The sequence below is a fragment of the Dendropsophus ebraccatus genome, chromosome 12 (assembly GCF_027789765.1).
Source record: "Dendropsophus ebraccatus isolate aDenEbr1 chromosome 12, aDenEbr1.pat, whole genome shotgun sequence".
Classification (NCBI taxonomy): Eukaryota; Metazoa; Chordata; class Amphibia; order Anura; family Hylidae; genus Dendropsophus; species Dendropsophus ebraccatus.
In genome coordinates this window covers 51666269-51690518 of record NC_091465.1, presented here as the reverse complement: position 1 = coordinate 51690518, position 24250 = coordinate 51666269, and the positions used below count along the sequence as shown (strand labels likewise).

At 45.0% G+C, this 24250-nt stretch overlaps 1 protein-coding gene across 1 annotated transcript; it reads right to left on the bottom strand.

The window, feature by feature from the left end:
* Window positions 1-88: 88 nt before the first annotated feature.
* On the bottom strand, window positions 89-24250 carry HSPBP1 (HSPA (Hsp70) binding protein 1). Its single transcript, XM_069947336.1, has 8 exons — window positions 24078-24250; window positions 22904-23034; window positions 15671-15854; window positions 11215-11439; window positions 10878-11033; window positions 5212-5308; window positions 3030-3141; window positions 89-354 (listed from the first exon to the last, which is right to left on the bottom strand). The coding sequence occupies exons 2-8, from the start codon at window positions 23018-23020 to the stop codon at window positions 277-279; spliced, it is 969 nt and encodes a 322-aa protein (XP_069803437.1). The 5' UTR covers window positions 23021-23034; window positions 24078-24250; the 3' UTR covers window positions 89-276.

The following is a 24250-nucleotide window of genomic DNA, read 5'->3' as shown; positions in this document are numbered from 1 at the left end:
AAGATCTTCCACAATACTTTCTATCCACATTACATGTCATACAAACTGGTGCCATGGAAAACTAGAGAATAACACATCAACCACAATGTGTCTTTGTAGTTCTTTATTTAAAAAAACAAACAAACAAAAACAACCCTCTCAAACTCCTCTTTTGAAACAAAGATTACATCCGTCTGAGAGGAACCAAGGAAGCAGTTCATAAGTTAGCAGTTTCATTCATATTCCTCATCTGCCCCATCACGAGGCACCACTGGTGGACATATCTTTTAGAATCGATCACCGGTCCATCCCATTGTCTTCAGGATTGTCACTGAAACAGATCTTCAAAAGGCGCTCGCAATAGTCCAGTTCTTCCTAAAACAGAAGAAAATACCCTAAGACTTCAGCAAGAATAGCAATGTTCAATTGTAACTAAACCTCTACTACATATTTCCAACAGAAGTCTATGGGTATGTCAAGCAATATGCTTCGATACTTTTTATGCATAAAACACAAACACTCGACATGCAAAAATCGGATGTAAACCCAACCTAAGCAATGCATATATTTGTCCTGTCAGTTTCCAAATAACACATGCAGTGCATACTTACCATTAGCACTGCTGTGTGATCTGGCACGGTCAGCTCCAATTCTCTCTGGCCGCTGCTGTGTCTTCAGGCTGCCACCTCGCCTCTTCCATCTGTCAACTATTCAGGAGGAGGCAGGGCCTGTAGTTACAGTGGCAGACTGAAGTGGACACTGCCGAGTCACAAAGCAGTGCTGATGGTAAGTATGTGTGATGCGTTAACTGACAGCATGGATATATGCAATAATTGTGCCTTGTAAAAGGCCACGTAGGAGGACCCAAGACATTGTACTGTAAATTTTAGTCCTCCATTACCGAATTATTAATACATAGGGACTTTGTCACACAGGAGAACCCTAATGGGTGGAACAAAGTATCTTAGCATCCAATAGAGCAGAGATCTTCAACCTGTGTTCACCTGCAAAACTACAACTCCTAGCATTCCAGACAGCCAAAAACTCTCCGTGCTGGGAGTTTTAGTTTTGCAACGACTGGAGAGACCCAGGTTGTACTGGACCAATATCAAAACTGCATCCCTTTGCATCTTTCCTAGCAACTTTGTTCACTAATGCATCCATTCATTTACAGAAGAGAAGAAGCATCACTGAGCCACTGAGTATCACTGTATCTTAGTAACACTGCCATTTTATTACATCTGATCTTTGTTCTTGATTTTCTGTTAATCACATTAGGGACACAAATGTAAATTGCTTTGCTTCAGTGAAACAGATAACACTGATCACAAAGGATCTATTATCCTGATGTGAATGCAACATTCTTCTTTCTTTACCCAGCGGTTATCTAATACAAAGTGAAAGAATTAAAAAGTGCGCCAGATAAGAGTGAACCCAGTAGTTTCCCCATTAGTCAGTAAGGATATAATTACTGGGTACAAGAGACAATTGGCTGGGCGCATGCAAATAACCAACCTTAAAAATACTAATCAAAATCTAACAAGGAAATGAGGCGTTCGCAGGAGCGTACAATGTAAGGGTATAATTAATCAATGCTGATGGGGGAGTCACCCTACAGTACATCTGCTACACTACCAGCAGTTTTTTATCATGGTAACGAAGGAAAACTCATCAGTAATGCTGCCCATTCAATCATACCTGAACTGAATGAATGGTACAACATAGGTTCGCCCTGTTATACAGGGCGATTATAGGCAGGAAAGGCAAATATTGCAGTAAGAAGCTGAGCAATCAGCAAACGCTGAACATGTATTCTGATTAATCAATCTGTTGGCCGCACTTTAGCCTGTGTGATAGTGATGTGTGAATGACAATCATAAAGGGAAAGGGCTGCACAAACCATACAGCAATTGCCTGCACCTCTGTAATAGACTCCTTAAAGTGACTATAACCCTCTCTCTGTATGAGGACTTCTCTACACAGCTGTAAAGCCTAAATTCTGCAATTTTCATATCTTACCTATTATAGATTTCTTGGTGCTTGGTCCAGTGAAAGATGCATTTTATCATTAATGGTTTGTGGCACCCAGGGCGGGGCTTCACACCAGCAGCGCCATTTAGCCCCATCTACATCAGCGCCACAGGCCCCACCCCTCTGACATCATCTGTGTATAGGTCCCGCCCACTCAGAGGCCACAGGAATGGGCCAACCTAGAGGCAGTGGGGCCTAGACCTCTAGGCCGGCCCTTTCCAATGGCTGTTGAGGGGGCGAGGCATAAAGGCTAATGACATCACGGAGGGACGGGGCCTACAGTGGCGATGTGGGCTGGGCTAAGGGGTGCTGCGGACTTGAAGCCCTGGCCCAACAATAAAAAGCACCAAGAAATCTAAAATAAAGTAAAGTAAGGTATTAAAACTGCAGAAGTTGAGCTTTACAGCTGTATAGAGAAGTCTGCATACAGAAATGGGGTGACAGTATCACTTTAAGGCTATGTTCACAATACGTAACAGACCTTAAGTATCGGCCGGATGATCCGTCTGGCCGCAGAGCTCTGATGCAGGCGCATTAGCGCGCGCCTGCATCAGAGCTTCCCATAGCACACAGTGAGCCGGAGCCGCTCGCTTCACTGTGTGAACAGAAATTACTAGAAATTGATAGGGTGGGCAAGGTCTTTGCGTGATTTTGTGGAGCTTATAAATCTAAGGACATGTTCCAACGTGATGGAATGGTGATGTCACAACCAAACTCCCAGAGCTGTGCGAGCTGTGGCTGCTGGAGAGGATAATGGCAGGGGGATACTGAGGGACACAAGGCACTGGAGGGACACTGAGCATCCCCCTGCCATCAGGGTCGGTTTGTGACATCACTATTTTATCCAGGAAGTGAAGCCTTGATGCAGTAGTAAGTGCAGAGAAAAAAAGGACTTCACTGGACTTCTCCTTTTAACGCTTTGTGTGAAAAAAGCCTCAATGAGAGTATTGAGTACACCAAACCCCACAGGTTTCCTTAATGGATACACTAACACACCTGTGAATACCAGCAGCCCTTACCTGATATTCCTCCTGTTTTTGCACCAATTGACATCGTTCTTTGAGCAAATCTTCAAAAGCTAATTCAGGCGCCCGACATTCTGCTATTCCTTGTGGGAAATCTGTTGTCATACTAGACAAAGACACAGTGAACAATCATTTGATTTGCAATACAAACAGAACTATAGCGTCATATCCACAGTACCACTGCCTAACAAGGTGATTTTTTTTTTAGATTGCATTTACTATATTTATGGCCAGTTCACTTTAAAGCCCCTATTACACAGGCCGGTCTGGAGGAGCTAGCGAGCGCCGACCTGTCAGATGAGCGCTCAATTGCTCCTTGTTCCCCACTCGCTGCCGGCACTATTACACACACTGACAGCGTGCGGGTTAGAGTGGGGTGGGGAGTTACAGGAGGAGCTCATAGGAGATAGCGCCGGTCTGCTGACGCCGCTCCTGTTAGGCAGAGTGACGGCCATCTGCCTTTCGTTATCATTGTAATATTTTTCAACATGTTGAAAGACAAGGATTATGCATGTCGACTGATTGTTGTCTTTTAACACTAGCTATTACACCAAGCGATTATCGGCCGTAACGGCCAATAATCAGCGGAATACGGGTCCCTTGGTGTAATAGGGCCTCAAGCTTTTGCTATTGTATCCAAAATAATACAGGAAAGTTGACATGGCGGATGCATTCACACTGGTCCAATGCAAAGATCGGCTGACTGACAGCCTTTATTGGCTTGATTGACAAAGTGCAGAGAGGCAATGGGTCAGCCAGGTATGTAGAACAACTATATTTTGAGTCTGCAAGAATGGGAGGTGCTCCTAGTCTCAAACTGGTTCCGACTAAAGGAAGGGGGAAGGGGGGGTCCTAAAGTAAGCAAGGTTCCCCCCACCTAAGTATTCTACGTTTAACTACAAAAAACATCCTTTACGGTAAGGGCTGTATTACACGGCCCGATCCACAATTAAAACGAGCACTCATCTGCTAGATCGGCACTCTTTTACTGAGCCTATTACACGGCTCGACTATCCCGCAGCAAGGGCTACACAGACATTGTTAGCGATGTCCGTGCAGCCCTTGCCTTTTTAGTGTAAAGTAATAAAGTTGATACACACTTGACCATGCTCCTTGATGCTTCTGCCCACTCCCCTGTGACTTCCTGGCTCCTGTCTGCAGATGACGATAGAAATGCAGAGTCAGTCTCTGAAGTGACAGCCACCCAGCTAGTCCTGTCTCAGCTAGTCATAGGCAGAGCAGCCTGCAGGCAGAAGTCAGGAAGAGACTGGGGAGCAGGCAGAAGAAACAGGGCGCATGGACGGGTATATATACTTTATTATTTTCTTTTTACATTCATTAGCCGTCAGCAGCCGTAGACACTACCAAAAGACATGATCAGCCGATGATCACGGTCATTGGCTGATAGTTGTCTTTACTGCACGGGGCATTGATCTGCCAAATCGGCCTGATTCAGCATATTATTGCTCCATGTTATAGGGCCTTAAAGCGTAACTGTCATTTCAGGGTCATTATTCTGAAAACATTAAATATCAACAGTACAAGAGATTTTAAGAAACTCTGTAATAGGTTTTATGTACTAAAAGAGTTTCCTTCTGTACTGAAAAAGCAATCTCCCAGCCTCCCCCCTCACATCAGATGAAGCAGGATTTCTGTCTCCATTATGTGGCTATGGAGAGGGGAGGGGCTGTTAGGAGTGACTGAGCACGGAGGATTTCTGCAAAGCACAACACCCTGCAATCTTCTCTCAGTAAGTTCATAGATAAGCACTGACCTTTCTGACACCTGAATTTAGCATTTTAGGTGCCCAGAGAGTCTACAAACATCTGACCTTCATGTCACCTCTTCCTGCTCCCTCATCTCCCTCAGCCCCTCCCCCCTTCATAGGCTTACAATGGAGAGAGCAGAACCCGTCTTCACTGGCTTCTCTGTAATGAAATCGTGTTTGCCTGATAATGCACAGATAAGAAGTCAGGGGGGGAGGCTGGGAGATTGCTTCTTGAGTACAGAAGGAGGCTTTTTTGGCTGATGAAACCCATTACAGAGTTTCTTAAAATCACTTATACTACTGATTTCTGCAATAAAAAAAACATGACAGTTACGCTTTAAGTCCAGGCAGGTCGTGATGTCACTTATTTGGAGATATATTCAGCTAAAAAAGAAATGTGAAAACTACCTGCACAGAGCAGAGAGGACATGTTCATGGAAAGGGCTGTGCTCAGTACGAAGCAGAGAGATCAGCTGCTGGATCATCCCCATGAAACACAAGGAACCTGTAAAACAATGACAAAGGATTACATCTCCAACCAATGTAATGTGAATTTTATTAATGGTCAAGACTGTTCAAAACAATTATTCACTTCAGTCTATTGAATCCATAGACACACAATCACATTTTTAGTAAAATCCTGCTGGTGTCACATTCACCATTTTTATTAAGAGACCAATTGATAAATCCACAGATTCAGCCAAGGCCGTCAGTTCATTGCTATAAGCTAGGGTAGATTTTAGCTAACACTAAGCCCAACCTACCTCTTTAAGAGTGGTTGAGAACAGGGCAAAAAGTCATAAAAGCATGATAAATTTTACCCATTCACTTAAATTATATGATGTTTTACTATAGTTAACAAATAAACGCCATACTTATGAAATTAATTCCCTAGTTAGCTCTCTTTTCAGTTTTCTACTTCTAGGGTGTGTTTACACTGAGTAAATTAGGTAGAATTGACTATGAAAGCGCGCGCTCCTCCGCTGCCGCCGCTCTCCGCTCGAAGAAGTGACATTTCACTTGTTGGAGTGGAGAGCGCACGCTCTCCCATATAGATGTTATGGCACACAGACAGGCAAAAAATTTCACCTGTTTTACTCAGTGTGAACATACCCCTTAGCTTGTAAAATGCCACATTATCGTTAAGTCTTGGGCTGAAATACAAGCATCAGATTTCTCCTTTCCTGGACTAATGGATCCCTGATTAAGGGTAGCGTCACACGCACCAAATCGCAGTGGATTTTCTGCTGCGGATCCGCAGCAGATTTGTCTAAATGAATGTACACAGCATTAAATCCGCACTGTCAAATCTGCTGTGGATCCGCAGCAAAAAAATCCACTGCGATACGGTACATGTGAAGCTACCCTAAAGCAATTTCCCTGTACTAAAGGAATGCACCAATACTGCACTTTTTTTTTCTAACATACTTCAGGTTGTCTGGTGTAGTAGTCTGAACATGTCTTTTCCTGTTTTCTCAAACTACAATAAAACTTTAGGTGTGGAAAATATGATGGGGCATGCACTGCAGTTATTGTTGGCAGATGACTGGTGTGTGCGATAAACATTCATTGTAGGATTCATGGATTTAGTCTTTTTGACACAAACCTTTTTCCCTATATAGATTTTTTAGGCTAATACAGTACCACACCGTACATCAGGATGGCTGCAATACAAGTTCTCAACAACTACAGTTCACCCAATTGAAGAACAGATAGAAGTAATTATAACTTCTTGACCCAGGACTGAAAGAGGTTTTCTGGGACCTTTGCACGATGACCTATCCCTAAAATAGGCCATCACTGTCTAATCGGTGGGTTGCCAACACCTGACAAGCCCCTGTTTGCAAAGCAATAACTCTCCTATCTACACAATAAATAGGCCCAGGAGCCGCTGGTTCTGTTCATTGTGGGATGGTAGTGCTGGATGCTCGGCTCCTATTCACTTCACTAAAGGTTTAACTGCAGTAATTAGGCATGGCCACTACATAACAAACTACGCCAGCTGCTTCCAGCCCTGCTCATTGTGTATATACCAGAACCACGACTGTGCTGAGCAGCTTATTGGTGGAGGTGCCAAACTACCTAATAAATATGGTGTTTTCGAACTTTTCATGACCAAGGATGTTACGGGGCCTTTTGACAACGAGAGAACAAACTCTAAAAGGGTCCTATTAGACTCGTAAACGATTTTTCGTTTCTACCGATTAACAATAAGCAATTGCAAACAAGAATAACTTGAATCTTTCACCATAATATATAATAACGATAGGCGTTAGTTACGATCGTTTGTATACTGCAGTCTGCGAATATTCGTAATTATGAACAAACAATGTGTACATACACGAAAGATTTGCAAACGAGTAGCAAACAGTTAACAATGACTTTATGGTCAGCTCAAAAGAAGCTATCGACGCCAATTTTAGCTAGTTGTTGGATCGTTGCCTGTATACACACATTCAAACGATTTAACTTTTTTTTTTTTTTACACAATCTTTCCACGTAAAATGGATTTGAGAAGAGGGGAAATCTCAGTTTTTCCTTTATGACCTGTTAATGGTCTATAGTCTGTTCCTGGCTTTGGCTTCAGTAATTTGTCAGATAAAGCTCTCTGTGTAAGCACACCATAAATAATAATTTTTTTTTTTTTTTAATTTCAAGATAAGCTTCAAAAAAGACAAAAGCCCATCAAGTTTAACCTTTAATGGGATGGTAAGGAAGCGTGCTGGCTGATGTACCAGCACGTTTCCTTACCTTTATGCCCAATTTTAGTGTGATTGGTTCCCTTTAACCCTACCGTGTTGACCAAGAGAAAGGCGAAAACATTCATGAGGCGAGGCAGATACCAAGTTCCCCCAAAGGAGGGAGAAGATTCCCAATTATAATAATTATGGCAATAGGAATAAATCCCTGGATCAACTTCTATCACATTAAAACTAGTCTAATCTTAGTCTAGCCTGATTTTTCTTTTACTGTGGGACACAAGACTATTATTGAACCTTCCATACCGGCCAGCTTTGGTCAGAGACTGGTATCAGAGCTAGATCTAGGTCCACATTAACTGCCTTGATGCCACACTCAATAGCAACCGGAGCACCTTTTGGCTGGGTTCACACTACGTATATTTCAGTCAGTATTGTGGTCCTCATATTGCAACCAATACCAGGAGTGGATTGAAAACACAGAAAGGCTCTGTTCACACAATGTTGAAATTGAGTGGATGGCCGCCATTTAATGGCAAATATTTGCTGTTATTTTAAAACAATGGCTGTTATATTGAAATAATGGCCGTTATTTACTGTTATATGGCGGCCATCCACTCAATTTCAACATTGTGTGATCATAGCCTTTCTGTGTTTTTAATCCACTCCTGGTTTTGGTTGCAATATGAGGACCACAATACTGACTGACATATGTAGTGTGAACGAGGGATGCACGATAGTATCGATATTTCGGGCAAAAAAACGGTTCGATACCAGGATTTCCTGGTATCGAAACTTTGTTAAACTGCGCTATAATGCTAATTAACAAAGTATAGAGCAGAGAACACGGCTGGCGGCTATCTGAGTGCCGGCCGTGTTCTCTGTGTGCCGCCCCCTGCTCCCACCTGTCACTTCCTCCGCGCTCTCTCTCCCTCCGTTCCCGGCGGCGCCAATTTCAAATAGCCGGCACATAGCAATTGCTAGTGCCGGCTGTGTAACTGTGTAGATGCCGCTGTCACACTGACAGCGGCATTAACCCCTCCTGAGCCGCTCCGTATGCTGCAGGGGTCGGCTACTGTGTGTAGCAGACCCCCGCTGCCGGTGTCTCTCTGATAATAGGGTCCGGCTCAGCCACACTCTGTTATCAGAGAGATGATTTATGTGGCATGTGGAGCTGCACGGAGGAGAGCGGGACGTCCGGGAGAGGAGGACAGAGAAGGCTGGAGGTGAGGAAGCTGAAGACGGAGAGCGGGGGTCGGGGAGAGGAGGACGGAGGAGAAGGCTGGAGGTGAGGAGGCTGAAGAGGGAGAGCGGGCGGTCCGGGAGAGAGGAGGACGGAGGAGAAGGGAGAGGAGGTGAAGAGGCTGAAGAGGGAGAGCAGGCGGTCCGGGAGAGAGGAGGACGGAGGAGAAGGGAGAGGAGGTGAGGAGGCTGAAGAGGGAGAGCGGGTGTCGGGGAGAGGAGGACGGAGGAGATGCGGCCACTCCATCTGGCTGCACTGTGAGGTGGGGGCCGCAGGACTGTGAGGAGGAGCGGCCAGGGCCCTCAGATAACTCCCGGGCAGACATCAGTGGGGGATGACCAGGAGGTCGGCCGTGCTCTGATGGGGGAGGGGGGCTGTAACCTGCAGATTACCCTGCCGCCCAGATCCTGGTCACCAAGCCCTGGAAGCACGAAATGTGCAACTACAACCCTCATCATCCCAATAGCTGAACTGTGTGTGTTACATGACTACAGCCCTCATCATCCCAATAGCTGAAGTTTGTGTTACATGACTACAGCCCCCACCATCCTTCTGGTAGCTGAAGTGTGTTTTACATGACTACAGCCCCCACCATCCCCTTGATAGCTGGTGTGTGTTACATGACTACAGCCCCCACCATCCCCTTGATAGCTGGTGTGTGTTACATGACTACAGCCCCCACCATCCTCCTGGTAGCCGAAGTGTGTTACATGACTACAGCCCCCACCATCCCCCTGGTAGCTGAAGTGTGTTACATGACTACAGCCCCCACCATCCTCCTGGTAGCTGAAGTGTGTTACATGACTACAGCCCCCACCATCCTCCTGGTAGCTGAAGTGTGTGTTACATGACTACAGCCCCCACCATCCCCTTGATAGCTGAAGTGTGTGTTACATGACTACAGCCCCCACCATCCTCCTGGTAGCTGAAGTGTGTTTTACATGACTACAGCCCCCACCATCCCCTTGATAGCTGGTGTGTTACATGACTACAGCCCCCACCATCCTCCTGGTAGCTGAAGTGTGTGTTACATGACTACAGCCCCCACCATCCTCCTGGTAGCTGAAGTGTGTTTTACATGACTACAGCCCCCACCATCCTCCTGGTAGCTGAAGTGTGTTACATGACTACAGCCCCCACCATCCCCCTGGTAGCTGAAGTGTGTGTTACATGACTACAGCCCCCACCATCCTCCTGGTAGCTGAAGTGTGTTTTACATGACTACAGCCCCCACCATCCTCCTGGTAGCTGAAGTGTGTTACATGACTACAGCCCCCACCATCCCCCTGGTAGCTGAAGTGTGTTACATGACTACAGCCCCCACCATCCTCCTGGTAGCTGAAGTGTGTGTTACATGACTACAGCCCCCACCATCCTCCTGGTAGCTGAAGTGTGTTACATGACTACAGCCCCCACCATCCTCCTGGTAGCTGAACTGTGTGTGTTACATGACTACAGCCCCCACCATCCCCTTGATAGCTGGTGTGTGTTACATGACTACAACTCCCATCATCCCCAGCTAGCTAGTGTTTCAATTTCTATTCTTGTGGGGTTTTTTATGTAATTTATTCAGTATCGAATTGGTATCGAGCATTGAAAAAAAAAAGTTGGTATTGGTATCGAACTCAAAATTCTGGTATCGTGACAACACTAGTGTGAACCCAGCCTTGGTTAGAATTCAAGTGCTGATCACTTCCAGTCTTCAATCAACCCCATCAGCCCCACCTATCCCAACCAATGTCATGGCTGCCAGGAGCTTTCTAAAAGCCTCCGTTATAATTCTCTTCCTATTACACCAATAGGCAGAATGTGATGGGAGAACAGTAAAATGACAGGACACTGCAATGACCAGCATAGGCAATTGTACAGTGATGTCCCTTATAAGGGCTAAAAATGTAACATAATAATATATATTTTTTAACTATAAAACATCTCCATTATTAGAATTGCAAAAGCCCCCTTTATCTCCCATTTTTTCAAACAAAAGATATGTTATTATTTTTATTTTAATAGCTAGGGTATTTTTTTTTTTTGCATTATTAATGTCATAAAAAAGCCTACCCAATACGAGAACTGGTGTGCTTTGGTCACCTTGCACCCCAAAAAAACATTATAAAAATAATTATTCTTACTTTTATGCTCTGGATGGCTTATCAGAAGATTCTGCAGCAGGAATGCGGATTTTATCTTCAGCTTCAGTATATCGGTCTGCATGGCACGCATCAGCACAGAAAACCCGTCCAACTTCACAAACTCGGCAAGGCCTGCCTCCTGCTCCCGCACCAAACCTGTATGATTACAATGAATGGAAGGATCAATGCATGACCTGTAGTGGAAGGAAATAGGTGGCACTACCGGTACTAGCCTTCTATACAGAGCCTTCTAGGAGCCATGACCCTAGTAACATATGTTATGGTATCTTACTTCATTGTAGCCAATACATTTTAATAAAGCGTGAATAACACTTACACGATATTGCAAAAAGAGCCTTTATTCTGACTGTTTCACTGCTGTCCAGGTCCAGCAATTTCAAGAGTTTGTTCACAGCACCAAGACTCATCGCTGTCTCCTGGACAAAGGGCACATTTTGACTGCAAATGCCAACTAGGTCAGCGGCTCGCCAGCGCAGTTCAGCCTCTGGGCAGCTCAAGTAGCGATTCAGCATCAAGTCCATCCCAGCCAGCTTACAGAAATCTGTATAAAAAGGAAAAAAAAAAAAAGCATTATAGCCATGCATTTCTGGGAACTGTGGTAATGAGCAACTGCTCAACCACAAAATACCGAACTACCCCCCCCCCCCCCCTTCAAAAAAAAACAAAATGTATTTTTGGTGGTTTCAGAACTGGGGAAGACAGGCAAGTAAAGCTATATGCCACAGGTTATTGTTTGTAACCCGATTCAGAGTACCCCTTTAAATACATAAAATAAGATTCTGAAGATGTTGGGTGATGATGATGAAGGCTCCTAGTACAACCTTGTACAATGGAAACTACAAGGTCTAAAGATTATTTTAAAATATAGATAGCTAAATGGAACATTTTTTAAAACACAGGGGCGATCTGATCACAATGTACAAATATATGAATGGACAGTACAGAGATCTTTGTAGTGATCTTTTTACTCCTAGGTCTGTAACCATGACAAGGGGGCATCCTCTACATCTAGAGGAAAGAAGATTTCATCATCAGCATCGAGGCACGTTCTTTACTGTACGAGCGGTAAGACTGTGGAACTCTCTGTCACATGATGTTGTCACGGCCGATTCATTAAATAAGTTCAAGGGAGGCCTGGATGCTTTTCTTGAACAATATAATATTACAAGTTATGGGCATTAGATTTCCGGTGATACGTTGATCCAGGGATTATTCTGGTTGCCATAGGAGTCGGGAGGGAGTTTTCTCCCTGTGGTGGGGCAATTGTCGTCTGCCTCATAGGGGTTTTTGCCTTCCCTGGATCAACACAGTAGGGTTCCCCTAGGTTGAACCTGATGGACTCTTGTCTTCTTTCGACCTTATTTACTATGTTACACTAAGATTCTTAAGAAAATATGTGTAACATGATTAAACAACAGGCTGGATTAACATCACATTCGGGTGTGCCCGCACTCCAATTTGCCATAGACCACAGTGTAATGCAAGGCTGGGAGCTGTACTTTACACTGTGAGCACAGGCTATCTTGTACGGCCGCTGTTGACTGAATAGCGGCCACACAAAACAGAACAGTCAATTATTTTGTGCAGCCGCAGACAACAGCTGTAGTGTATACAGTATGGCCGTTGTTCCATACAATGCTATGTAATCAATCGCTGCCAATAAACAATGGCCGTTGTTGCAACCTTGTAAGCAACGGATGTTGTTTAATGCTAAAATGCAGTGTGTGAACATGGCCTAAAAGGGTTTTTTGAAAATGAAGATTAAATGTATTAAATGAGTAAAATTGTCAGAATCCTTCCTCCCTCAGTGTCCCATAGTGTCCACTCACACTGCTCTCCGCACAAACAATTTAAAGGGGTTATCCAGTGCTACAAAAACATGGCCGCTTTCTTTCAGAGACAACACGACTCGTGTCTTCAGTTCAGGTGCGGTTTGCAATTAAGCTCCATTCACTTCAATGGAAATGAGCAGCAAAACCCCGCCCAAGCTGGAGACAAGAGTACTGCTGTCTCTGGAGGAAAGTGGCCATGTTTTTGCAGCGCTGGATAACCCCTTTAATTGACGATCAAGAGCATCCATGCCCTAGGCCTGCAGTGCCTCTCTCCTTTTTCGGCACAGCCCTAGGTTGGATCTTTAGCACGTCGAAAATTAAGATCCAGTTCAGGGGTGTGCTGAAAAAGAAGAAATGTGAGGAGAGGGGTGCTGCAGGCCTATGGTACAGATGCTCTAGACCCCGCACTGCCAGAAAAAAAGGTGTTTTTAATCACGAATAACAGCCTTAGGAGACAGGCAGACCAAAAGGACCAGGCCTGCACTGGTGATGACAAAATGGTATTGGCGGTTGGGGTGGGGGTTTAATGCATCAGTCCAGGAGGCACCCACTATAGAGAGGACTCAAGTCCTGAGACTGCTCTATAGACTGTTGATGGCATCAGGATGGGCATACTTTAAAACTTTATTTACACTGTTCAAAGGAAACCTGTCAGATTTGCTGCTAAGAGCTGTGGGCACTATAGGTTTGCTGTTCAGATATAAAAGGCAAACTGTAACTGTGATTTTAAGAAACTTTGTAATTGGGTTTATTATCCGAAAAATGCATTTTTATCATGAAAAAGCAGTTTGAAGCTCTCCCCCCTGTCTTCATTGTTCTCCTATGGAGAGAGCTAAAGAAAAGACCAAAACAGGACAACAAAGAGTTAATCTACAAATCCCTCACCCGTTATCTCTTCTGACCATCACCAGTGACCTGTCTGAGCTCAGATTACAGCTGTCACCCAGCTCCCCTCTGTTATCTGCTTTCTGCTGCCGGCTAACTCCCTCCTTTCTCCTCCCCCCTCCCCTCTCCCTAGAACAGACAGGGTACGACTCCTGCAACAAGTCACAATTTTCAGATTTTTTGGAGTGGATGAAAAAGAGGAAGGGGGACCTGGGAAAAGGCTTTTTACATGCAGATAATGGCAGATTTGGCTAATAAACCCAATTACAAAGTTTCTTAAAATCGCCTGGACTATTGATTTCTGCAAAAAATTAAAAATACGACAGTGACTCTTTAACGATCCAGCCCATGTGCCGGGATGACACAGCTGACAAATAGTAGGCAATCTGCCTGGAGCATTCCTAATGATGAGAAGGGCGGGAAGAAGGGACAAAGACGTTGTGCCAGCCTAAAGCCCCTATTCCACGGGTCGTTTAAAGGAGCAATATCGTTCGTATTCGGCAGATATCGGCCGCTACGAACGATATGCGTCCCGTGGAATAGAGTGCAACGATCAGCCGACATCGTTCATGTCGGCTGATCGTTGCAGTCGCTTGTTTTTCAACATGTTGAAAAACAAGCGACTGATATAGCAGCGATCTGCTGCCGTCGCTCCGTTGAATAGGAGCATCGGCAGCAGACGCTGCTATATCCTATGGGCTGCCCGGACGATCAGCGATCACCCGGGCAGCCCCCCCTCAGCTCCCTGCCGCCCTCTCCCGCTCGCTGCAGCCATGTTGAATAGCGGCGTCAGCGAGCGGGGAACGAGGAGCAAACGAGCGCTAATAGCGCTCGTTTGCTCCTCCAAACGACTCGTGGAATAGGGGCATTATGCATACATAATCTAGGCCACTCCTGTAGGGCACGGGGCTGCAAGCTTAAGGGTACAAACACACACGGCTTATACGCTGCGTATTTACTGCTGCGATATGCAGCAGATTAGATCTAAATAACTAAACACAGTATCAAATCTGCTGCGTATCTGCTGCGTGTGTTTGTACCCTAAAAGTTGTTTTTTAGAAAAATAACTGCATCACCTGCCAAACGGACCCCAGGACAGATCTTGGATTAAAAGCAGCTATCCGAAGGTACAAGTGCTTTGGGGGGGGGGGTCAGATTGTGGGTACAGAGTCACTTTAAAAAAGCGCTCTTATTTCTCAGTCAAGTGTCAAGAAGGCGCAGCTGAGCTGCACAAGTTTCTCAGCCTCCTTGACAGCCATACAAAACCCTTTACTCAATCAGGAATGAGCTTGGACAGGAGGCATGCTAAACTGTGACACTTGAGCAGTTTAGCCCTGCCTCCTTGACCGAGAACTCAATAATATATCAACTCCAGGTACAGCTTGCTTTTATACTTAAACAGCAATCCAACTGTGTCTGCAGCTCTTGGCAGCAAAACAACTGAAGGATTCACTGTAAAGTGTCACTGTCGTTAATTTTTTTTTTTTTGCAGAAATCAATAGTACAGGCGATTTTAAGAAACTTTGTAATTGGGTTTATTAGCCAAATCTGCCATTATCTGCATGTAAAAATCCTTTTCCCTGTTCCCCCCCCCCTCCTCTCCTTTCTGCCTTCCACTCCTCAGAATCAGGAAATCTCAACAGTTTTTTCATCAGTCGGATCTGTCTGGTCTATGAAGAGGGGAGGGGGGAGGGGCGAGATTAGGGGGCAGCAGAGAGCCAAGAACAAAGGATGGGGAGCTATTCAGAGTCCTAATCAGAGGTCAGAGAGGTCCATGGTGCCTGTCAAAGGAGAGAGCCCCAGATGTGAATGTAAATTAACTCTTTGTTGTCCTGTTTTGCTGCTTTTACTTTCTCTCTCCATAGGAAAACCATGAAGACAGGGGGGAGAGCTTCAAACTGCTTTTTCATGATAAAAATAAATTTTTCGGCTAATAAAACCAATTACAAAGTTTCTTAAAATCGCCTGGACTATTGATTTCTGCAATAAAAATTTTAACGACAGTGACACTTTAATGAGAGAATCCCTCCACATTAATCTGTTTCTGTACCTTACCAGAAGCATTATCAAGATTTTCACACAGGTCTGCCAGTAACTCCAGGGCCCTCTCTTTCCGCTCTTCCCCATCTTCATCACTTGTTTCACTGCTCAGTTCCTTCAGGCATTCCTTCATTTGCTGAACTTCATCTGCCTGGCCAGCAAACACACTGTTCATAGCTTCTTGCAACCACTGTCTTCTCTAACAAAAAGAAAGTGCAACTTTTATATTACAGGCAAAGAGAAACATTAAGAGCAGAAATGGCAGATGCTGGCATGTTAGAAACATTAAATCAAGGATTCCCTCTCATATCAGCAGCAGTTTGGTGCTTGGCACAGTTGTGGTTTCTTTATTTCTACTCACATTGCACCTTAAAGGGGTACTCCAGCCAAAGCTCACTTACAGTGCAGCTCTGACCGCTGGAAGTGTTAACCTCTTATGAAAATGCTCACGTCCCGGCCCCAGCGCCATCATATTGTGCCGTGATGTCAGCCTGGGCATCTTTTCTTACATGTGAATGTGCCGCCCTCCTCTTCACAGACAGCACTTGTATGCCCTACTCTCGCAATAAACAAGAGTGCAGCCGACAGGATAGAGCCACTGGCCCGGCCTCTCAGGGTCACATGATATTCCTGGATGCACTTATACGTACTGTGCTGTCTGTAAAGAAGAGGGCAGTACATTCCGTAAGATGAGACGCCCACTGCAAGACATCCAAGCTGACGTCACGGCACAATATGGCGGTGCTAGAACACTGTCTGGCCATGACGTGAGCATTTTCGAAACTTCCGGCAGTTAGAGCTGCAAAGTAAGTGACCTTTGGCCGGAGTACCCCTTTAAGAGCCAGTGCACCAGTAACCCCATTCTCCTTCCACAGCTATGTTAGTGTACTGTAAATAATCCTTCAGCACAGTGCCAACCTGTTCAGTCCAGTTTTCCCAGTACTATGTCATGGTATAGCAGTAAGGAGTTGGTGCAGGTATAGCAGGAAGAGATAAACCTGTGTTTGTACTACCGACAAAACAGCCGAGCTCTGGTCACTACACCACTGTGCACCATGGAGAGGGTTCAAAAACAGCAGCGACAACCTGAAAATTACAGTGCCACCACTCTGAAGGGTTGATCTGTCAAATCTGTATAGGTCTATAAAAATCTTTTTAAACAAGAGGTACACTTTATAAAGAGTGAGCCAATCAATCAGTTATAGCCAACTTAGGCTGGATTTATACGTTCCATGAAACACGGATGGTGAATCCCTGTACGGGAGGTGTTCCCCCGCACGGCATGATATATTAACATCCTGCCGAGATCGGGGAAACTGAATGATCGCGCCACACGGCTCTGGCATTACAGCGGCGCGATCACTTAAACAGTTTCCCTGCTCCCGGCATGATATTAATACATTATACCGTGCGGGGAAACACCTCCAGTACAGTGATTCATCATCTTTCCTTCGGAACGTGTGAATCCAGCTTTACATTAATAGCCAACTCCTTCACAGATTTTGTGCAGCTTAGTCAAGCAGATTGCCCTGTACCAGACACCAACTAATTATTTACATTGATGCTACTTTAATAATAATAATTAGAAAAAATAAAAAAGATGAACTGAATGAATATTACTGCTCGCTTCATCGCTCATCCGGGGAGCATGAAGATAGACTATTAAGGCGTTGTGGACCTTGTTGCTGCAGCAAGGCTCTAGCGGATCAGAAAGCGTGCCGGAGTAATTCATCATACACAGGGATCAGTTCTGTAAGAGCTGCACAAGGTTCCTTAGAGCTTTAAGAGCTGTTTACATGGACGCACACTGGTTTCTATCACCACCATCTAAAACCAGAAAATGGAAATGCTTCTGGAGGGCAAGCACTTTCCTGGGCTCCATCTGCTTAAGATCACAGGGCAGCCAGTAAAGTGAGGGCACTTATCTGAGCTCCTGGTAGCATACCGCACTATGACATAATGCTCCTGGATCACAGCACAAGAAACAGACATACCAGATGGCCAGTGCAGGGTGAACCAGTAACAGGGAAAATACTATGTACTGGCCTACAGCAAGACAACATCTCCAAACAAGTGAAACAGCTATTTCCAATATAAATATACATGCATCTATAATATAAGATAGACACATACAGTGGTTCTCTTGTCCACCCATTTGTGCAGGGAAGTCAAATATGTGGTGCTGCAGGAATAAGCCATCATTTCTAAGAGTGAAAAAACCCAATTCAGACCATAACACTTCATTATGGAATCCCCATTATGAACCCCTGCTGGAAAACACACCTTGTTCTGTTATGTTTTACCAACAATAAAAAAAAAAAACTAGAACCAGAAAGCGTAGGAGACAAATAACAGGGGTTGCTATAGCCGTGCAGTGGAATTCAGGAGAATGGAGGATTAAGAGAACAGACTGCAGCGCTGCCCTGTCAGAGAGGGGATGAAAAAAGAAGGCAAATGGGATGTAGCACACTGATAAGACGCAAAGCCATTGTAAACATAATTCCTATTTAAACTCCAAATGGAGGATGGCCAGAACGGAGCATTAACATAATACCCATTTTGGCTGAAATCCTGAACGCACTACCTAATGCATCATGATTAATGTGTGGAAACTGCCAGGTCTAACCTTGGAAGAAACTTCTACTGAAGCCAAGAGGTCCCACCCTTCTAATGTGCAAATACAAGGCTAAAGTTTTCATAAAAACCTAACTCATACACTGACCTTTAGAAAAAAAATTATCGGAAATGAGTGACCCCTGTACTTTATCTATCACTGCACCCACCTTAGATATTATTTTAGGGAATATACAGCACTGATAGCAGCAATTCGTCCTGCAGCAGTGATCTCTGGCAAGATGAATGTTCCTACCCAGCAGAAGTAACCTGCTCCTATGTACTTGATCACCTAATAAAAGGGTTTTTACATTAATGGATGCTGTTGGACCCCTTTTCTTTTTACAGAGCCAATTTTTTGAAGAAACTTTTTCCTTCTGACATGCATCCTACACTGTGTGCCCTCCATTGTCTACTATGTTGCTGTTGGATCCCTGTTCTGTAACCTGCACCATACAATTCACTGGGTCACGTCTGGATACTGTTTTTTTTAGCCATACTGGGAAGTTGATAAGGCAGGCAGATGAGACTAAGGCCCCGTTCTCACTGAGGAAAGGCGCGCGCTCCTGCCCTGTCCGCGCTGAAGAATGAACATGTGCCTCCCATAGACTCCCATTATGAGCGGGAGGCTAAAAGCATTCCGCGGCGGACAATTCCGTTGCGGAATTCCGCTACCTTTCCTCAGTGGGAACGGGGCCTAAGCCATACTATATAATAAGTTATTATTACATAATAACCATGTTATGCTTACCTCTCCGCGCTCCCCTGATGTCCCGATGTGGCCTCTCTAATGTCCCCTGCTGACTGCAGCTCAGCTACTTCTGAGATTAACTTGACTCAGCATTGACAGCAGGGATGTGGAGTCGGAACTAATTTTGGCTGGAGGCGGAGTTAGAAAAAAAATGTACCGACTCCAGCTTTAAAAAGAATCTTATAAAATTCATGTCAAAACTTAATTCTAAATTGTTCTAAGTTTTGCTCATCAATATATATTATGAGTAACATTCTAATAGGACACTGGCCCTATTACATAAGGGTGGTCAGGGAAAAGTTGTCAGTCACTATTTGGCAGTTTGTTTCTGAGCTAGAAGAGTCCATTGTGTGGGGGGAGATCTGTGCAATTCACTTCCTCGATGCTGGATGATTGTATATGAGCAGCAGTGTAATATAAAGATATCCTGTGTAATATAGAGGAGGAGACATAAGTAGTGTAGCAGTAACCTCTGTCCTCAGTGTGGTGTTTTTCTTCAGTGTTCTTTAGCTGCAGCTCTGTGTGTATGTACGCTATGGCTGCAGCAGGCTGTGTGTGTGCTATGGTGTGCCCCCACACCCACACTGACCCCTCTATATTACTATGTGTGACTTCTCTATATCACTATGCGTGACCCCCTCTATATCACTATGGCTGACCTCTATATTACAGGTATCTGGCATTGTTAGCAGTGTTTCTGTATGTATAGTGAATATTTAGTTAGAAACATAGAAGATTTTCAGCAGGAAAAGACCACATGTTCCATCTAGTCTAGTTGTGAGTAGTTCAGGACATGGAGGCTGGAGACTGGCTGCATCCACTGCACACACAGAGGAGAATCTGCTTTATATCTTTCCTCGTTCCCTCAGAAGTCGCCCCAGGATCATGTAGGACATTAGGGAGAAGCTGCTGAGCCAGTGTGATAAATAACTCCCCTGGTATCTGACCGGCCATTTATGAAGGAGCAGAAGTCAGAACTGATAAAATTCAGGAGTCGGAATCGCGGCTTACCGACTCCACAGCCCTGATTGACAGCGCGCTCAGCCAATCACTGGCTGAGACGGGACAGCGCCGTGGCCAGGGCTGTCACTCCCAGGACGAGCTCGCCTAGGAAGAAGCGGGGCTGCAGCCAGCGGAAGACACCAGAGAGGCCACACTGGGACACTGGGGGAGCGTGGAGAGGCACTTCAAACTCAACGCTTGTTTTAGCAATGGGGGGGGTCAGCAACCAGAACTTCAACAATGAAAACTTTTGACATCACTATAAACATCAAAATAAGTACCATTTAATGTCAAACAATATTTATTTAAAATAAATGATATTTTAAGAGTAACTGTCATAAAGATACAGCACACGACTCGTTCTTTTTTTTTAAAAACAGTTTTCGGTACTTAGCAATGATCGGAAGGCCCATAGGGATGGAATGTGCAGTCCACTACAAATATTCAAGGGAAAAATGTACTATTGTTCTTAGGAACATCCGAGGGGCCCAGCGGTCAGACCCCCTCCTATCTGCAAGTTAACCCAAATTCTGTGGATAAGGAATAAATGGTCCGGTTTGAATACCCCGTTAATGGTTGGAAAACTCTTTTAAGATTTTGGCTGCCACTAAACCTTTAGGATATTGTTGCTCCTGGAACACACCAGCTGTCTGGCTAAACCAGTCAACTGCAGCACACATGGCACTGACCTGGTGTTCCCCTCCAATACCACTAGGCAACTCTCCAGTGGCATCTAGCGTCAGACAACCTCCTGGTCAGCAGTACGACAGGCTTAAGCAGACCCAATAGGTAGTCTGCCCAACGCTGATTCCAGAAACATTTTTTACCAACCCAAATAACCTGTTAAGCAGGTGCTTAATTATGAGGGTACCACTAGCCCCTAGTGTTGGCGATTTGCTGAGAGCAGGAAAATGGGCAACACTTCTCTAATAAGTTATCACTATATAGGTAGATGGAAGCAGCGATCTGTCCCTTCCTCTCAGGTAGGTTGATGTTTAGGGATTGTAGGGGGAGTAGTTACCATGAACCATACTTCAGGACACTGCATACATTATACCTGTTGTACTTCTTAATGGTACCTTTTATTTTACCATATAATTGATCGAGAAAAGAAAATTAATCTCAATTAAAGAATCCCCATTCATCAGCCATGAATGATGGAAGCAAAGGGCCGCACGGACAATGCTGCAATAGTTGCATGCATCATTCTTGCACGGGGGTGAAGCACGGGAGACGGGCAGGCCCGTCCCCAGTGGGAGGAAGCCCCCGCCCCTCCATGACATGTTTCCATTAGAATCAATAGAGCCGCATCATGGAGGGGCGGGGGTTTCCTCCCACTATGGGCGGGCCGGCCCGTCTCCCGTACTTCACCCCCGGCCTGGTAACCACGGAAAGAATGGCGCCGTACGCAAGAATCGGGCCGCAGTTCAAAAAGGGACTGCGGCACCGGCTTCCCCGTGCCGGCGCCGTTCAGTTCATGTGTAATTTTAAAGAGAGTGTACCTGATGGTATATCCTCTTAAAGCCATATAACAGTCTAAAATGAGTTGTAAAAAAAGTGTTGAGCCAGCATTCCCGTGTGCTCCCAAGTGGAGCTTTTAATTACAGACATGAAATAAAGATACAAGGTTTTATTTACAGTATTTTTCGCACCGGATTATAAGGCGCATTACCAAAGAGCGCCTGCTAAAATGTCTAGGTTGATATATAAGGCGCACTGGATTATAAGGCGCACCCGGTTATAAAGCGCACCAGATTGTAAGGCGCAGCATTGACAGGCTATGGCACACTGAAGCAGGCAAGATTCCGTGGTGGAGAGTTCCGCCTGATTTACTCAGTTTGAATTTACCCTAACTCAAGTGAAGAATTAATTCACATATAAGGCGCACCGGACTATAAGGCGCACTTTCGATTTCTGAGAAAATTATAGGATTTTATGTGCACCTTATAGTCCGAAAAATACTGTAATTCTTTTTTCCTACTCCTCTTTGTTTAAACTATGGCTGGCAACCCAGAATCCGTGCACCTCTTTGGAAAATAGGCCCCAGAATTACATGGGTGAGGCTGAGCTAGCGTATAACAGGCTACCTAAATGGAGGCTACCTAAATGGATCCTTAATAGAGATGAGCAAACCGGGTTCGGGTCGATCCGAACCCGAACGTTCAGTATTTGATTAGCTGGGGCTGCTGAACTTGAATAAAGCTCTAAGGTTGTCTGGAAAACATGGATACAGCCAATGACTATATCCCTGATTTCCACATAGCCTTAGGGCTTTATCAAAGTTCAGCAGCCACCGCTAATCAAATGCCGAAGGTTCGGGTTCGTATACTCGAGCATGCTCGAGGTTTGCTCATCTTTAATCCTTAATTTTTTTCTGCAAAAATCAATAGTACAAGTGATTTTTATAAATTCTGTAATAGGTTTTATTAAACAAAAGGGTTTCCTTCTGTACTAATACAGCTGTTTTACACTATTGTACTACTGATTTCTGCAAAAAAATAAATAAATAAAATGACAGTACCACTTTAAAGTGTCACCATTGTTTTGCGAAACTTTTTTTGATTGCCCCGGGTCGGAGTGTTAAGAGCTGTACTGATTGGGAGTTAAAGCCGAGAGACCACGACCCACCGAGACCATGTGCAGTTCTCGCTCGGCGTCACGTGATCAGTCGGGCTTAAAATGGAGGTCTGTGGAGCCCGACTGATTATGCTGACAGAGAGCGGGCAGAGGACGGGCTTAGCACAGTCTTCTCCTGGCTTATTCTCCCAATCGGTACAGGTCTGAACACTCGGACCGGACCGATCAAAACTTTTGACATGTCTCATATAGTGTTTTGTCCATCCTGCAACTACTTAGCAGGACCATAGCCACAAGATTTGTACCTCTTCTGACATCTGCCCCATCTGCTGTGAGCTGCTGGATTCTGATCCCGCCTCAATGGCCATATGCAGCAATCCCTGAAGACTGTGTGGATGTTCTCGACCTTCCTCGTCAGCCATGATAATTTTATTGTCTGCAACAGAAGGAAAGTCAAAAGAAGAATCCAATACAGTTAGTAATATAAATTACAGTATAAAATACATACAAAATGAGTATTACAGACCATGGAGATGAGATCACGGTCTGCTCCCAGCCACTAACAGGAACCTGCACCGCACCAAGCAATAGTTTAAGACTAGAGATGAGCGAGCCGGGTTTGGGTTCAAGTCCATCCGAACCCGATCGTTCAGCATTTGATTAGCGGTGGCTGCTGAACTTGGATAAAGCTCTAAGGTTGTCTGGAAAACATGGATACAGCCAATGACTATATCCATGATTTCCACATAGCCTTAGGGCTTTATCCAACTTCAGCAGCCACCGCTAATCAAATGGCAAAAGTTCGGGTTCGGATGGACTCGAGCATGCTCCAGGTTCGCTCATCTCTAGTTATGACTTATCCCATCATTAGGTCATACAACGTTTTGTTTTTTTTAAAAAAGCTCTGTACATGCAGCTTTACCATGTCAGATGTCAGTGGTGCTGCTCCAGCCACCAGGGTATGGCCATGTAGTTATACAACCACTGGGGACCCATGCTTTACAGCTAATGAATAAACTAGTGATGGGAGCTGCTGAGGCTGACTCCAATGTGAGAGGTACAAGGAAGCTGTAAAACTGCAGCAGGAAGTCACACGAGCACAACTCTGGACACAACACTCACATAAATATAGCAACTAAGTAAGAAAGCCAAGATATACCGTCCAATCCGATTACATAAACAGTATAACCGATCAGCCCAGTGATCACGTTTTATTAAGAGGGTAAAGAAAAAAAAAACTACAGCTCCCAAGATGCACTGCGCAAAACCCCCCAGGACTTCCGGGTCAGCAGAGCACTGTCGTGCTTCGTGTAAGAAAACGGACTCGGCTTGCGGCTCCATAACAGAGGGCCTCACTCATCACATGCCGCAAGCGCCAAGCATGCCGGGAGACGTAGTTCCAAATCTGCTGTCTACCTTCCCTAACCATACAGCAGCTATAGCACTATTATAAGTGTGTCATATAGTAACACGTGTTACCTGTGCTGAGCTGGAGGAATCCTGTCCGGTCTTCTTCTGTGCGTGTAATACACCGCTACGTACAGTGTGTGACAGCGTGTCTCCTCCTCAGCCCCGGCTCGTCATATTATATAGAGGGCTGAGCACATCCAGGCTCTTCCAGAAGCTTCCTCCTTCTTCCGCCCCGCATTCTG